The 16,584-nt window shown below is 34.9% G+C and overlaps 2 protein-coding genes across 3 annotated transcripts; one reads left to right on the top strand and one right to left on the bottom strand.

Moving 5' to 3' along the window:
• Positions 1-218: 218 nt before the first annotated feature.
• LOC104226388 (small ribosomal subunit protein bS20c) lies at positions 219-1,624 on the top strand. 2 transcript variants are annotated; one of them, XM_009778381.2, is made up of 3 exons: positions 219-455; positions 529-701; positions 1,306-1,624. In XM_009778381.2, the coding sequence occupies exons 1-3, from the start codon at positions 311-313 to the stop codon at positions 1,552-1,554; spliced, it is 567 nt and encodes a 188-aa protein (XP_009776683.1). In that variant the 5' UTR covers positions 219-310; the 3' UTR covers positions 1,555-1,624. The 2 variants fall into 2 exon arrangements, with proteins under 2 accessions (XP_009776683.1, XP_009776691.1); XM_009778389.2 differs by having other exon boundaries at positions 229-455; positions 535-701.
• A 1,227-nt stretch (positions 1,625-2,851) lies between these two features.
• LOC104226399 (putative pentatricopeptide repeat-containing protein At3g15200) lies at positions 2,852-4,684 on the bottom strand. The gene has a single exon (XM_009778397.2). It carries the CDS (start codon positions 4,613-4,615, stop codon positions 3,098-3,100), a length of 1,518 nt encoding a protein of 505 aa, XP_009776699.1. The 5' UTR covers positions 4,616-4,684; the 3' UTR covers positions 2,852-3,097.
• Between the last annotated feature and the right edge of the window lie 11,900 nt (positions 4,685-16,584).

Genomic DNA, 16,584 nt, shown 5'->3' with positions numbered 1-16,584 from the left:
CACGCTTAAAAATATGGAAGGTGATTTTTGTATATGATTCTTTGAGAGAAAAAGCCATATTATTTGGTTTTTCAATTTTTGTTGGCTAGTTTTGATAAGTTTATAATTAATGGCTAGAGGTTGGTAAGTTGAGATTTATTTGAGACATTTGCTTAAGTTCCCAAGGAGGCAGCCTTATCCATAACAGACAAGCCCATTTGTAAACCTCAAAACAAACAGGCTGAGCAGATAAGCTGGAATAGGAAGTTGCTCAACTTGTGATGAGGATTTTCCTTTCTAGAGGGAGGAAGAGAAGTACAAAGCAAGAGCGATGGCGGGAGCTTCCATATCTTCTTCTTGTTGGAGCTTAACTGGAAAATTCAAAACCCTTTCTCTCAATCCCTCTCACCCAAATTCTGCTGCTTTCAACCCCCTAAGCTTTTCTGCTAACACTTCGGTCAATCTATTTTCCAAAGGTACTCGGTTCATATTGAACAACCATTCGCTTTAATTAAGTGACCCTTATGATTTACAGAATTTTGCTTAAAGTTGCAGGAAATGTTTCACTGACTCCTCTGCAGCGGCCGTCACGTCGTTCAATTGTTTGTGAAGCTGCTCCAACGAAAAAAGCAGATTCAGCTGCCAAAAGGGCACGCCAAGCTGAGAAGAGGAGGATTTACAACAAAGCTCGAAAATCTGAGGTCAAAACTCGGATGAAGAAGGTATATTGCAATCCTAATTACTGATTTCTTGATAAACTTTGTTTGATTGAGCTTACTTCTGTTCGATCGCTATTGCATTTCCCCAGATTTTCCAAAATTATCTTCACGATCATATTAATCAAGTTCCCCCTCTTTAAATTTTCTCGCATAAGCTACTTATATGGGTATTGCGTGGGCATGTTGAGCTAAACTTGAACAAGTCAAATGTGTTCAATCAAAAACGATTGAGGACTCAGTTAGGTTAAGATGGGTTGGTTAATTTCGAATGACAAGACTAGAATGAGACACACAGCATATACTGGAATAGGAAACAAAGAAAAAAATCACTGCTAGTAAGTAATGACATGTCAAGGTCCTTGTCTCTGGCTATGAAGCTAATCTCTTGTTTAATATTTTTGAAAAGTCCGTATACTGTGATCATACAGTCAACACTTGAGGTCAACTCTTATGTGTTGCACCCCTTGCATTTGCAACTCGGAAAAAATAGTGTTTAGGATCAAAAGTGGAGATTTTCCGGAAAGACTTGACAATTGCTTTGAGAAAAAGTTATTGCTACATGACAACCTGCTTATCTGCATATTAAAGGTATGTTTTCCTGTTTCAGGTTTTGGAAGAATTGGACATGCTGAGGAAGAAACCAGATGCACAGCCAGAGGAAGTTCTTACTATCGAGAAGTTGATTGCAGAAGCATATTCAGTAATTGATAAAGCAGTCAAAGTAGGAACGCTTCACAGGAACACAGGAGCAAGAAGAAAATCACGTCTTGCAAGAAGAAAGAAAGCAGTTGAGATCCATCACGGCTGGTATGTACCATCTCCAGCCGCTGAACCTGCTTCTGCAGCAACAGTTTAATCTATTCCTTGTTGAATGTAAACCACTGGCACCTTGAGTAAGATATATGAATTATTTTATTATTACTCCACCTTGTTTGTGCAATTACTATCCTTTTCTGTTGTAGCACTGCAATGGCAATGCGCTTTTATGTGTTAAGACACCTGATTTATACGTGTTCTTTTCCCATATAATGTTGGATAGAAGAGAACGGAAGAGTGATGAACCCAAAAAAGGGGAAAAAGAAGGGGACATGTGGAGACTAGTGCATCTGTTCCAGATATACTTGTTGTATTGATGTTTTGATGGCACTGCAAAATACGAGCAGAATATGCCTATACACAGTAGTGTCAACAACAAAGAATGTGCTTTCGAAATTGATTAGTGGTCTTCATAATGTTTTAGCTGATTATATTCAAGGGGTTTAGAGAAGTTCTAGTGAGATTTACACACTCGCCAACTCAACGCAGATTTACCAAAGTAAGCAGAGACGTCTTGTTAGACAATTTCTACAGGATGTAGGGCGGTAAGCTGATGCCTTCAGTGGACAAAGGTTATAGATGAGAAATTCCTTGAGCAAATGGAACTCGTTTCACAGATAGAGAAGCCAACTATATTAGTCACATAGCTGAGTGTCTGAAACAAAACCAATGGGCAATAAATTTGTCTGTGCCGCTGCATATAATAAGCTGATGAGGCTTCTTTGCTTTAGCAAATACATCAAAAGAGATGCCTCAAAGATTCTTAATTGATGTTTACATTCTTATGAAAGCAAAGAGGATATCATACAAAACTAGCTCTAGTGCACCATTCACGGATCACCTACCCTTTTTCATTCTTATTCAACTTCTCATTCTTCTGTTTCCTAAACCTCTTTCATTGTCCCATAAATTTCTTGCAGCATCCTCCAGAATTTTGTCCTTGCTCCAAGCACCAACCCGTAAATGTCATCTCATTGAGATGATCCAATCTGTCATCTTATCTTCCACTGTTGATATGACCACGAATCATGTAAGGTGAACAAGATTGTTTATTCTGCTTCCTCCACAATTATCGAGTTGAAAGGGGGACAAGTGAACCACAGGACATTGTTCAGTGAACCCACAATCCACATTACCAGTTCTGCAACTCAAGGCAGTTAACCAGCAAATGCTACTTTTAGCCCCAATCACTTCTCCAGCTCCGGGCAGGTAAAACTTGCTGAGCAGTTTTCTCAAAGAATATAACTTCCAAATTGAAGACTAATATGGACGAGCATTGGTTATAATATGAAAAGATTGGAAAAATAATGCTATCAAGCTTTTATATCTCCAAGTTTGTTTCTTAGGGATACCTATATGAGAGTGTAGAAAACTTGTTACACACAAAAAGTTCACTCCAAATTATCACCATCCAATTAATTGCTTAATTATAACATGATTGCATTAACACGCAGTGATCAGATACCCTGATTTCTCGATTTGCTATATTCTGGAAAACATTCTAAGTGCCTTTGTCATCATTCTAAAGCAAGCCAATAGCATGTCAAGCAAGATTATAATAGTAATAATTATTGTAGCATGCATTACCTAGTGTTCTCATTACTCCTTCCCTTTTTTGTCATTTCCTTCTTCTCCAACTCTTTTCTTTTCTCCTTTAGCTTGATGTTCATGGCATCCACTAACAAATTTGTCCTTGGCTCTGGCACCATACTCTTTGATATCATCTCATTGAAATAACACAAAGCATCCTCTAATCTTCCCCTTTCAAAAAGACCATGAATCATAATTGTATACGATCGTTGATCAGGTCCTAGTCCACTCTTCTCCATCTCATCCCATGTACTCTTTACTCTTTCTTGATTATCCCAGCTCATAAACAACCTTAACAGCAAATTATAGGTATCCCCAAGCATTTTACATCCATTTTTATTCATCCTTTCCAAAATCCCAATAGCTTCCTCAGGTGTCTTGGCGGAATTTAACAAGTAACCATAAGTTCTAGCATTTGGCAAACAACCGTCTCCCTTCGTTTCCATCTCGTCTAAAAGCTCAAAAACCTTCTCCATCCTCCTGATCTTACATAAATGCTTGATCAACGAATTATAAGTGGCAACATCAGGTAAACAATCTCTTTCATTCATTTCACGGAAAATCTCTAAAGCTTCAGGAATTCTCTTCTTGAAACACAATCCATCAATAATAGAATTGCAAATTGCCAAATCCGGCTTACACCCTTTCTCCCACATTGTCTGAAACAACTTCACTGCAGTGCTTATTTTCCCTGATTTGCATAGAGAATTGATGAATATCCCATACGTAAACTTATCCGGCTTACACTTTGAAGTCACAATATCATTCCAAAACCTCTTTGCCTCACGTAAACTCCCCAAAACACACCATCCATTCAGAATGATATTACGCGTCTTTATATCATGCTTGAACTCATTTTTCTTATTGTGAAACAAGAATTCAGCAGCTTCAACGTGCTTGAATCGACACAAACATACGAGAAGCGTCTGAAAAGCAATAAGATCAAGCTCCAAACCCAAATCTTTCCTCTTATAGAAAAACTCTATTGCATCTTCAACTTTATGGGCTGCAGCATATCTATTAATCGCAATGCCATAAGTTCTTTCATTAACTAATCCTCTCTTAGACATTTCGTCGAGCACTTGGTTGAGTTCATCAAAACGCCTCATTCGCCCAAGTATATCAAGAATTTCATTGAAAGATCCAGTCTTTGGTGAATACCCACCTGCTAATACCCATTTGAAGAACGTAAAAGCTGGTTTCCAATCAGAACGGTGCCGTTTAAGCACGTCAAGAATGAAATCTTCAGATAGTGTAAAGTTGCATTGGCTGAGGGATTGAAATATGTCACTCACTGATTTTTGTGCTTCAATCTTGAGAAGGGTCTGCACTTTCAATGCGGCGTTCTCCTCACAAGCATTGGCAGCGAAGTCGTCGGATTTTGTGTGCGTTTGGCGATGATAGTTTTGTATGGGGAGGGGAAAGAGAGGCGTTGTTTTGTTTGTTAATAGATATATGGGTTGAAAACTGCATAAACTGTAAATTTTCCGGTAGGGTTGTTTAGTTGACATTGGTAATCAGAAAGTGAATGCCGAATACGAGATGCTAGCTGAAAAAATTGCTACTCTAGGATGAATTTTCCGGCGGGAGCACTGGGGGGGGGGGGGGGGGGTGGAGTAATGGAATGAAGAGCAAATGCAAAAGATGTAGGACCCGCTTGTCCATACATTTTTTTTCTTTTTTTAAAAAACGTGTTTGCGTACGAAGTTTTACACGCTTTTGGAAATTTTTTGGAAAATGAATTTTTCAAAATCACTTTTTTAAAGTTTTTTCTAAAAAAAAATTCACACTCATAAAACTATAATATTTTCTAATTCTAATAGTACTATTTTTTAACTTAACTCCAAATATTAGTATTTTTTTTTAAAATACAATTTTTATGTCCAAACGCCTAAGTAGTGTCACACGTTAGAGTCCTCTTAATACGATTGCCATTTTATTTTTTATTTTTATACTTGGTACAGTTTAATTCAAGTGTACATAAGAAGAAAATGGATGTTTCATACTGCCAACAAAATTTCGCAAGCAGACATTCTTTTTTGGGTAATTTCTAGTATGCTTACTCAACTTTTATTTTGTTGAATCAAACATCACTTAAATTTACGCAGATACTCAAATAAAATAGTTACTCAATTTTGGGGGGAAAAATGATAAAATGGTCTCTTATGTTTGAAGGTAGGTTCAAAATAGTTTTTAAAGTATGTACTTAGCAGTTTTGATCCAAAAATATCATTCTTTTAAATCCGAACTAAGCCTTCGTAATTCGATTTTCTTTTTTCGACTTTAAGGTTTATTCATTTTTTATTTAAGATAAATTCGAAATTGTTCGAATTGTGTAACCATCAATTAGTGACATTGGTTAGCGGCCTAAAACGATTTGATTATAATTCAATTTGTGAGGATCATAAGTAAAAAGTTCATATTCTTCGGTCATTAATAAACAATTTGCTGGACAATACTCAACGCAATTACCACAAAATATACAAATTTAAAAATGAATAAGTTTGCCAAAAGTTAATACTTTAGGTCTCCACAAATATTTAACAATTTATATTCATTAAATTTGATAGAAACTAGAGAACATTTGGAAAGAAGACCTCCTCAACACTTGAATTGGTCAAGTGACCTCTCATTTTCTTTCTCAATTTCTTTGGGTTGAAAAACGGTTAAATGAGTGGGGTTAGGGTGGATGGGGCCTTTTTAACATTGTAAAAACTTGTGGATCACCTATAAAGTTTGAAAAACACAAATTTTCTCTCATTTTTCCGCCAAATTTCTCTCTAATCTCTCTACTCTCTCTTCTCTCTATCACTCAACCACATCGATCAAGGTGGTTTCCGGCGAGAAGGGACAAGAATCAAGCTTCGATTTTAGGTGTAATCGTCTCTATAGACCCATCAAGCACCGTATTAAAGCTCAGAACGCGTCAATTTTGGTAAATCCTAAATTCTTCTTTTTTCGTTTCTTACATTTTTTATTTTGGATTTTATAGAGTGATTCGTTCATGTGCATGTTCAAGATCGATTGGGTTGTGTATAACTATATCTTATATGGCTTGGGTAGTGATTTTGCTTCTTGGACTATCTTTGTGGTCTGTATTTTAGAATTTCGTCGGAACTGGTGACCTAATGTTTATTGAGAAACTTGTGGTCGATTGTTTTCTGGTCATAGATGTTTGTCGTAATTGGGGCTTATTTTTCTTATTCTGATCATAAGTTTGAAATTATTAAATGTGACATTGCATATTTGCATGTAGGTAACATAAGGAGGAAATCAATTACTAAGAAGCATATTCCTTTGACAAAGCCTTCACAGCCTTCAAAGCTTTCAAACAAGAAAGGAAATACAAAAAAAGAAGCATCGCCAAGTAAAGCAATTGTTGAGCCTTCAAAAATTACTGCTAGAAAATAAAATGTAGATACTTCTAAAGCTTCCCGTGGTAAAGGAAATGCTGAGATTTCTAAGCATGATAAGAGCAAAAAGAACATAGAGCCATCAAAGCCTATCGGTAAAAAAAACAAGATTAATGTCTAGATTAGTTGACGAGGACATACATGTTAGTAAAAAATCTGTTTCAAGGAGGTTAGCATTAGAGGGTATTGATAAGGAGGAGGAAGAAGGTGTGGACATAAATGCAACACAAACTCAAATGGAAGAACGGGTTTCTAAAAAAATAATTATCGCAGAAGAAAAGGACAGTGATGATGAAGCTTTAAGTGTGGAGAATGATGAAAATGGTAATGATGTTGCTCCGGAGGCTGATGAAGATGTTGAAGAAGAAAAAGTAGCAGAAGAAGAAGAAGATGATGATAATGATGATGATGATGATGATGATGAAGAAGAAGAAGAAGAAGAAGAAGAAGAAGAAGAAGAAGAAGAAGAAGAAGAAGAAGAAGAAGAAGAAGAAGAAGAAGAAGAAGAAGAAGAAGAAGAAGATGATGATGATGATGATGAACAACTTGAAGATGGTGTAGATGGATTGGAAAGTGAAACACATGCAGCAGTTGAAGGTGACCAGGATGCTCTATTTGTAAGGGCCATCAACGCATCCAAATACAAATTCAAGACTTCTATAAGAAAACATAGACGTTTTCCGACCAAGATAAGTGTGAAGTTTAGGATCAATATATGCCATGAGTTCAAGGATAAACTTAGAACAATTAAATTGATGGAAAAGTTTAATAGTAGTTCTTTTGGACAGTTTGCAAAACTTTCAGAGCATTGGACACAGTTTAATGGACAACTTGTCAACTCCCTACTGATCCACCAAATTTATTGCGCGAAGAAGCACGGGTTTTGGTTTTTAGTTAGAGACAAGCTTGTTCACTTTGGATTGAAGGAGTTTGCTATGATGAATAGATTGAACTGTAGTGTCAAACCCAGTAAAGAAGCTATGAAGAAAGTGATGGATCATGGACAAGCATTCTACGACAAAGTTTGCTAGTCTAGCAGGAAATGGGTGGATGCAGAGCTGCTTTTGAAATAATTAAAGTCCAAGAGTGACACAGTCGAGAGGTTTAAGATTGCATTGGTGTGGTTTGTCCATTCAGTCTTATTTGCAAGGGATTACATAACGCAAGTCGATAAGAGATGGATTCGTATGGCTAACAATCTAGAAGTTTTCACGAAATATCCATAGGGCAAGGAGTATTTTGAGCTTACAATTGAGTACTTGAAGAAGTACATGTTGCCAATATACAAATCATATGTGAGAAAGAGGAAGAAAAATAATATCTCTGGTAAAAATTCCAAATCCGCTAGTTATGCCTTGTATGGCTTCCCATGGGCATTCATGGTAAGTATTAAAAAATCCTTCTCAAAATTTTTTTGCAGTTGAGTAGTATTATTTTATTTACTACAGGCATAAATTAATACATTTTGGTTCATGAAAAAATATAGGCATGGGCGTACGAAGCAATTTCGCTATTTGGTTGTAATGCCAAAAAATTAAAGGTCGAACCGATGTCGCCGCCAAGAATGTTGAGATGGCACAGAAAGAAAGTGAAAACTGACCCTTGATTGAGACCCCTTTAAGCAGAAAGTTGATGACCCTAGTGTCGTAAGATAGGGAGTTCAATAACACTCCACCAGTAGATTAGTATCAGCCAAAGTATGAGATTATCATAGAACTCGTGTCTATTGTTTTGTATTACTTTTCTATTGACTTCTATCTATGCTATATTTTAGGAGTTGCACCATTACCTTATTCTTATCCTACATGAGATAGATATGGACCATATGTAGAATTTGGTATCAAACGGCGATGAGGTAATGGATCCTATAATCGACCAGTTAGCGGTTAATTTAGAATGGGTGTCTGTCATTAAAAAGGCACCTGGTGCAGCGATCTTAAAGACCAATGATGAAGCTGACATTGCTGATGATGGCCCTTTGGATGGGAGTATTCCTATTTTTAACATTAGTTGGTGGTTTTTCTGATATTGGTAGTGGAGGACCATGCAAGGTGTGCAATGCTCAGCCAAGTGATACAAACATGCGCAAAGAGTTGAAGGCTGTGAAGGAGAATCTGCAACATGCGTGTGTTACGGCAAATGTTCCTCTCTTACCTCACTCTGTCTTCTTGGATCTCTCAGATGAGCCTATCCAGCGATTCTCTGATGAAAATGGCATCCATGTTTGTCCTTGACCTCAGGGGCATTTCTCTGTTAAGTGATTGAGATATTTGGAAGAATGATAAATAAATATTTCCATCAGATCTAGTGTATTTATAGGCAGAATTTGACATTAAATGGTGCCGCTCCATATGACTTCTCGTAAATGACATGACTGTTGAGAGTTTTGAGAAACTAATTGTTTCTTTGAATCCGCATATTCGATGTATTTCAATTAATTAGACAAGTCCTTTTCATGTTAGCTGTCGATGCTTATTAACATTAGACATTAAGTTAACTACCTAAACTAGTGGTTGTCAATAGACCATCTAAACCGGCACAACAAATCTTGATTAAATTGAAAATATCTATGGGGGTTGACAATAAAACATTGGTTGATTACAGGTGGTTGATTCTAAAATAGTAGTCTTCAACAGAAAGTCACATGACTCCTTCTTAAAATAAGGAGGTTGATTATAGATCATAGGTCTACAATGGACAATGTGAGTGGTTGACCATAAAATAATAGTCTATAAGATAACTTGGTCACATGAATCCTTCTTAAAATAAGAGGAGGGTTGACTCTAGATCATAGGTCTGCAATAGAAAATATTGGTGATTGACCTAAAACATTAGTCTATGATGTACAATGCAACAGTTGATAGTAGAAATAACAAGTCTAGTAAAAATAACAAGTGATTACAAACAACAAGTTTAGACTATTAAAAGAGTTAATTATCTTTATTACAACACCAATAGCTAAAAGATCAAGAATGTTGCAACAATACTTTACAAGTCGTTTTTCTGTGGTCAAGTTCTTTGCAAATGGAACATTTATTTTTGTCGTTTTTACTGCTGCTAGAAGAGCTAGGTTCTAAAATGCTTGGCCATCTCTTAAACTTCTTTCTACCCTTTGTAGGCTCAATATCGGGTGGAAGTATTTTTGTGGATTGAATCTCGTCATGCACCACCCATTTCTCTTTTATAGGAATTATGTGAATGGTTCCTTCATATGCAGCCAAATATGTTGAAATCTTATAAAACAGAGATGAGTGATCGTAAATGGAGGAACCACATCCATCCATAAAGCTCAATCTCTAAGCTGTCATTGCATGTGGGCAGGGTATTTTTTCCAAATAAAGTTGACAACAAGAACATGTGTTCGAATTTAGATCAACTACTGCATACCTACAGTGCCTGATGACTAAGCTGGTTATACTCTAATTGATGTACAAGGAGCGTGTCACCGACAACCATATTATTCCTAATCTTATTTTCAGCAGAAGGAACAAAGAGGGTAAAAATATTTTTCATTTCATTATGCTGCTCCTCAAATTTTTCTGCAAACTTTCGAATAATATTATTGAGTAGGCCAATGATCGGGAAGTCTATTTGATCCTTAATCATTGCGTTAAGAGATTCTGCAATGTTTGTTGTTAACATGCTATATCGATTTCCTGGAAAGAAGGCCCTGCTGCACTTTTGAAACCCAATTTCATTCGCGAGGCAGTTAGCTACTTTTCTGCTTTTATCACGCAATTGTTGAAAATGATCAAAGAATTCCTCAATACTGTATGACTTTGCCGCAAAAAAGAAATGCTTAACAAAAATTCCACAATAAAACCTCTTGTGCATATTTTCAGCAATGTGATGCGTGCAAAAACCATGATGAGTGGTAGTAAAATTTTTTTTGAAGCAATTCCTAATAGACAAATGTCGATAAGAGATAATGCATAATTCATCACTGTCGTCAATAATGTACCACAACTGTTAAAAAAAGTAAGTCCAAGAATCATCGCACTTTTTTTCGACTACACAAAACGCAATTGGAAAAATGTGATTCTCTATATCTTGTGCCACATTAGACAACAAGCAGCCTCCATACCTGCCACTCTGAAATGTCCCATCAACAGCAATAACCTTTCTCATATGCGCGAATCCCTTAATGAAAGCTCCAACATATAAGAAAAAATATCTAAAATGCAATTTATCGTCAACCTTCAGACCAACAATACTTCCTTCATTATAGGATAATATAACACGGCGATACGCTTCCAACAAAGCATACCCCTTCCTGGATACCCCTGATCGTAGCCTTAGCTATTTCACCTACCTTCCAGCTCCTCCAATAAGTAAGATTTTGATTAAAATCTGCAAAAATAGCATTCTTCAGATCTGGATGGGATCAGCCTTTGTCATTAACATGCCGTTCATGGTAATATGCACCCAAAGTCTTCGACGACGCATTAGGATGGCGTCTTGATATGTGTCGTACTCCGCATGTGTGCTTGCCATGGTACTTGATAATATAAAACTTATCAAAACTCTCATACTTTAAAGCGCGTAACTTCCATGGGCAACTCACATTTCGGCATGCCACTAAAGTTAATTTACTGCTACTCTTCCTCATACAAAACGTAAAATGCATTTTCACATAAGCAATCTCCAACTATTTCATTAGATCCAATTTGTTGTCAGAACATTTCCCAAAGAAAAAACATGTACCATCAGGGTGGTTGCGTTGTGTAGATAACGAGTCCACCAAACCTTCTTCTCCAGTTGTCCGACTGACAATATCTGGGAGTTCTTCCGCTCCATCTGCATCTTCTGGACCATACGAGTTCATTCCATTGTCACAAAAATCATGCAAGTAATCACTAAATCCATTGAAATCCTCTTTTACCTTTCTTTTCTCCTCTACTTCTATAATTGGTGGCCGTGTTAGCGTTGGTGGTGGCGGTAGTGGTGCAGTCGCGATATTTGAACTTTGATGAGACCTTTCAACAGGAACTCCAGCCCCTCCTTCAAACTCATTTTCAGCAACAAATATCTCAAAACAAGGCCTCATACCATCAATTATAACATTAAGGATGTGCGATTGCAAATCACTATTATTCTTAATAAAGGAAGGATGAATTTTGTCCCTCTTCGATGCAAAGCTAAGCATATATGTAATATTCGAATTTCTCGGAGAACATTTTAGTTTATCACGTTTAATAATGACATCAACAAATTCGTCAAATGTACAATTGCTAGGTATATGGATAGGTACTGTGGCCTTTATATAGAAATTCTAATTCCAACTAGTTGGTCCCTCAACCCATTCGCCAGAATATAGACTGCATACTAATATATAATCTCCCATCGTTCTATTGTGAACCAATGATATTGTACACTAGTGATCGAGCACTGTGCAGAAACCCAAATTAACAATGACGAAGAAGATAAGATGAAAACACTTACCGGATGAAGGAGGTACACAATATACCACATGGAATGAATTATCAATCCAATGTACCACCAATTTCTTTCCCAAATTCTACAGATCCGAAAAACTCCCAATTTTTCGATTTCTTCAAAGTAAATGATAAATCAAAAAATGAAGCTTTGAGAGGAATGTGGAATAAGGGAGACGACCTTTGTGTATTGAATGCAAGAAAAACAAGTTGCAATGGAGGATTCAGCCATGGGAAATGGTGATTGGAGCGGTAGATGAGGCGGGAAAGGATGAGATTTTTTTTCAAAATCTAGTAATATTACATTTATATAAATTGGGGCCAAAGTATAATAACTGAAACTTTAGGGATAAAGACTGAACTCTCCCCTTCACTTTATAATCCGACTTTATCATTAATTAAGCATGGGTCAATCCTATAATAGTTAAAACCTGAATGTCTCTTGGTCAATTCAAGTTTGAAAAGAGGTCACCTCGCCGACTACCCCTAGAAACTATGGGGAAAAATATTTAACCATGAACACCAGGAAAGTTCCATCAAAGCTTAAAGAAACATAAAAAAAAACTACATTAGACCCCGAAAGGATACCAAATATAGCAAAATATATCTCAAAAAGCTGCACCAGGCTATAGAAATAAATAAAAAAAATAGCAAAAATTATGAAGAAATATACCTCTAAATGTGAGCTTCCGCTAATTTTCTTTTAATTTTCATAGTTCTCGTGAAATCTAACAGAAAGAGTTCAATAAATATTTAACGAATTAACACATTTTTCAATACCCGTAAAATCTAACAGAAAGAGTTCGTTAAATATTTGATAGAAACCAAAAGTATTAACTTTTGGCAAATTTTAAGGATCAAAACTGCTCGGTGCATACTTAAAGTACCACTTTGGGCCTACCATTAAACATATGGGACCATTTTTGCTATTTTTTCTAATTTTTGGTGCAATAAAATAAATGTTGAGCATATATTCATGAAATTAACCCACATTTTTAATAACTTTCAAATTTCATCCTTTTTCCGGTAAGTTGAGTATAAGTTTCAAGTGTTCCAAGTTATAAACGGATTAATAACGGAAAAAATATTTTTATGACAAGTAAAATTTATATTGTTGATGCACAACGTAACTCTTAATTAAATTACTTAAATGGAATGGATTACCGATCTATTCACTTCTTGACAGTCAATGACATTTGCTTTTAATTTTCAGTGTACCGTAGGTGTCGACCCGCAAATTGCATGGAATCATAAGGTAATTTTTACTTATCTATATTATATTATAAACGTATTTATCCTTTTCTAAAGAAGTTATCACTTAATTACATTAGTATATAAAATTTATCATTTATATACAAAATAATATATTAGACTCAAAGCCTACTCATTTTTTTCTCCCTTTTTTTTATTCCCCACGTTTGTATCACACTTAGGGGTCGTTTGGTAGGAGGTATTAGAAAAAATAATGCAAGCATTAGCTCTATGCATTACTAATATCTTGCTTAGTATTAGTTATACATCATACCTGGTATTATCCTATGCATTAGTGATGCATAGAAAACCATGGCATTAGTAATACCAAGGCTATTAATGCATGCATTAGTATGTTTAAAAACAAAATTATCCTTAAAGTCCTTTAAAGCTAGAGAATATGGAGGGCATTTCTGTAAACAACTATTTTTCTTAAAAATTATGCAATGCATTATAATTTTATTACACCACACCAAACAGTAGATAAGAAATAATATATGCACAACTAATGTTTGCATTACTAACACATGCATTACTAATACACCTTATTCCACATTATTCTTATAATCCTACCAAATCACCCCTTAATACAATTGGAATACCGCAAAAACTCACTCCTTGGCAAATAAAATCGTTGGAAAATGTTAGTTGGTGAATTTTGAGTAGTTTTCGTTGACTCAAATGCCCAAACACCATAACTAAATTCATGATTATGTTGCATAATGCAATTGGAGCTTTTGAAACAATGGGGAAAATGGATATAACGGAGAAGAATCATGAGTTAGTTATCCTGAAACAGTAAAAAAGATAGTAACTACTACTAAAAACTTCCCTCGACAACCATTAAAAAGCTTTAGAGGTCGTTTGGTATGAGGTATAAGAAGGTATAAGGGTGGTATAAAAATTTAATACCACATTAATACTCTGTTTGGTTAGCAAACCAGGTATAAGTTATCCTGGTATTAATTTTAACACTGGGATAACTTATACCTTATAGAAGGTGGGGTAATTAGTACCGGTATAACTTATACCTTCTTCTTAGAAATTATGCAATTGTCATTCTTAATACAACATACCAAACAATGAATAAACAACAATCTCAGCATAACTAATCCCAGCATAACTTATCCCAATATAACTTATACCGCCATAACTTATACCGGTATAAATCGTATTCCAACCAAATGACCCCTTAAAGCTTTGAATTCAAAAATAAAATTTTGTGAAATGTTATTTGTTTGATCGAGTATTATTTCAGACGATTGGGCATATCCTTTGGAGTTTATATCTCAATTTTGAGAGAATTTGTTGAAGACTCGATGTAATTTTTGTTAAAATTTTAAATTGAAACTCGAAGAAGACAACAATAAATTATAGATATTTTTATATAACGGGTGTAGAAACGGCATACAAAATATGTACAACTAACATAATTGCAGAGGCGGATTCACCTTAGAGCCCATGGTGCACATGCACACATGCTGTTTGGCTTTAAGAGTGAATCTTATAAGCAAAATTTTTTAAAAATTAGTTCCATATTGCAGTGTGAATCCATGGTGAAAAATATACGTTGGGTCCTTGCTGCCTTACGGGTTATTTGGTATGAGGTATAAGAAGGTATAAGGGTGGTATAAAAATTTAATACCACCTTAATACTCTGTTTGGTTAGTAAATTAGGTATAAGTTATCCTGGTGTTAATTTTAACACTGGGATAACTTATACCTTATAGAAGGTGGGGTAATTAGCACCGGTATAACTTATACTTTCTTCTTAGAAATTATGCAATTGTCATTCTTAATACAACATACCAAACAATGAATAAACAACAATCCCAGCATAATTAATCCCAGCATAACTTATTCCAATATAACTTATACCGGTATAACTTATACCGATATAAATCGTATTCCAACCAAACGACCCCTTAATTTTATAGAGCTTCTGCTAAATGTATACCCATGGCCCAATGTTTCAGAATTTAGATTAACGAAAGCATTGGCTAATTTCTTTTCAGTTTTCTTTTTCTTTTCCCGTTCTACTTTTTCTCTTATCTCCATTTCATCGGAATATATGTTCTTCAATGCAATTCTGTTACACATTTTTTTAAATCTCTTTCTTTTTAATTTTTATTTTTCTAATTCCTTGACTGCATAGGACTTTGATGCCGCAAAATTTCATGGTTAACAACAACGGATTTGGAAATTAGCTATTGGCTACTTTAAATTAAATTAGTATTTGCCTCCATCTTGAGTTGCTATAAATAATTTACATGATTATAGGATTTAAGTTACAAATGAAAATCACTAAATAATATTTTTATTAATTTCAATTATATTGTTGAATTTTTGTCTCCAAAATTTTCACAACTAGATAGAGATTTTTTTACTTTTGGCAAGCAATTCACTAATAAAGAATTTAGTGATATGCTCTACGGCTTTTTGGTATCTTCTTGCAATCAATTTGCACATAAATCAATTTTCAGCTATCTATTTTCCGCTTTGTTTTGAATTTTTACACCAAGAATAATATTTTAACATTTTATTACTTAGTGGGCGTTTGGACATAAGAATTGTAAAATTCCAAAAATGGGTAGAATATTTTTTTAAGTGAAAATGGTATTTGAAATTTAGAGTTGTGTTTGGACATGAATATAATTTTCAGTTGTTTTTTGAAGTTTTGTGAGTGATTTGAGTGAAATTTTTAAAAAATAGGTTTTTGGAGTTTTTTAAATTTTCGAAAATTTCCAAAATGCATCCTCAAGTGAAAATTAAAAATTTATGAACAAACACTGATTTCGGGAAAAAAGTAAAAAAAATTGGAAAAAGGGAAAAAATTTCTTATGTCCAAACGGGCTTTAGCCAATGTTTTGGAATTGTTATTGCTTTATACCAAACAACATATCAAATAATGAATAAACAACAATCTCATCATAACTAATCCCAGCATAACTTATCCCAATATAATTTATACCGGCATAACTTATACCGGTATAAATCGTATTCCAACCAAATGACCCCTTAAAGCTTTGAATTCAAAAATAAAATTTTTTGAAATGTTATTTGTTTGATTGGGTATTATTTCAGACGATTGGAAATATCTTTTGGAGTTTATATCTCAATTTTGAGAGAATTTGTTGAAGACTCGATGTGGTTTTTGTTAAAATTTTAAATTGAAACTCGAAGAAGACAACAATAAATTATAGATATTTTTATATAACGGGTGTAGAAACGACATACAAAATATGTACAACTAACATAATTGCAGAGGCGGATTCACCTTAGAGCCCATGGTGCACATGCACACATGCTGTTTGGCTTTAAGAGTGAATCTTATAAGCAAAATTTTTAAAAAATTAGTTCCATATTGCAGTGTGAATCCAT

Source organism: Nicotiana sylvestris, chromosome 6 (genome assembly GCF_000393655.2).
Source record: "Nicotiana sylvestris chromosome 6, ASM39365v2, whole genome shotgun sequence".
Lineage (NCBI taxonomy): Eukaryota > Viridiplantae > Streptophyta > Magnoliopsida > Solanales > Solanaceae > Nicotiana > Nicotiana sylvestris.
This window is presented reverse-complemented; position numbering and strand designations above follow the sequence as displayed.

Coding starts and splice junctions, on each gene's coding strand:
- LOC104226399 (XM_009778397.2), bottom strand. CDS start 4,615: ATGTCAACTAAACAACCCTACCGGAAAATTTACAGTTTATGCAGTTTT.
- LOC104226388 (XM_009778381.2), top strand. CDS start 311: ATGGCGGGAGCTTCCATATCTTCTTCTTGTTGGAGCTTAACTGGAAAA. Junction 456..528: donor GGTCAATCTATTTTCCAAAG/GTACTCGGTTCA, acceptor TTTTGCTTAAAG/TTGCAGGAAATGTTTCACTG. Junction 702..1,305: donor TCAAAACTCGGATGAAGAAG/GTATATTGCAAT, acceptor TTCCTGTTTCAG/GTTTTGGAAGAATTGGACAT.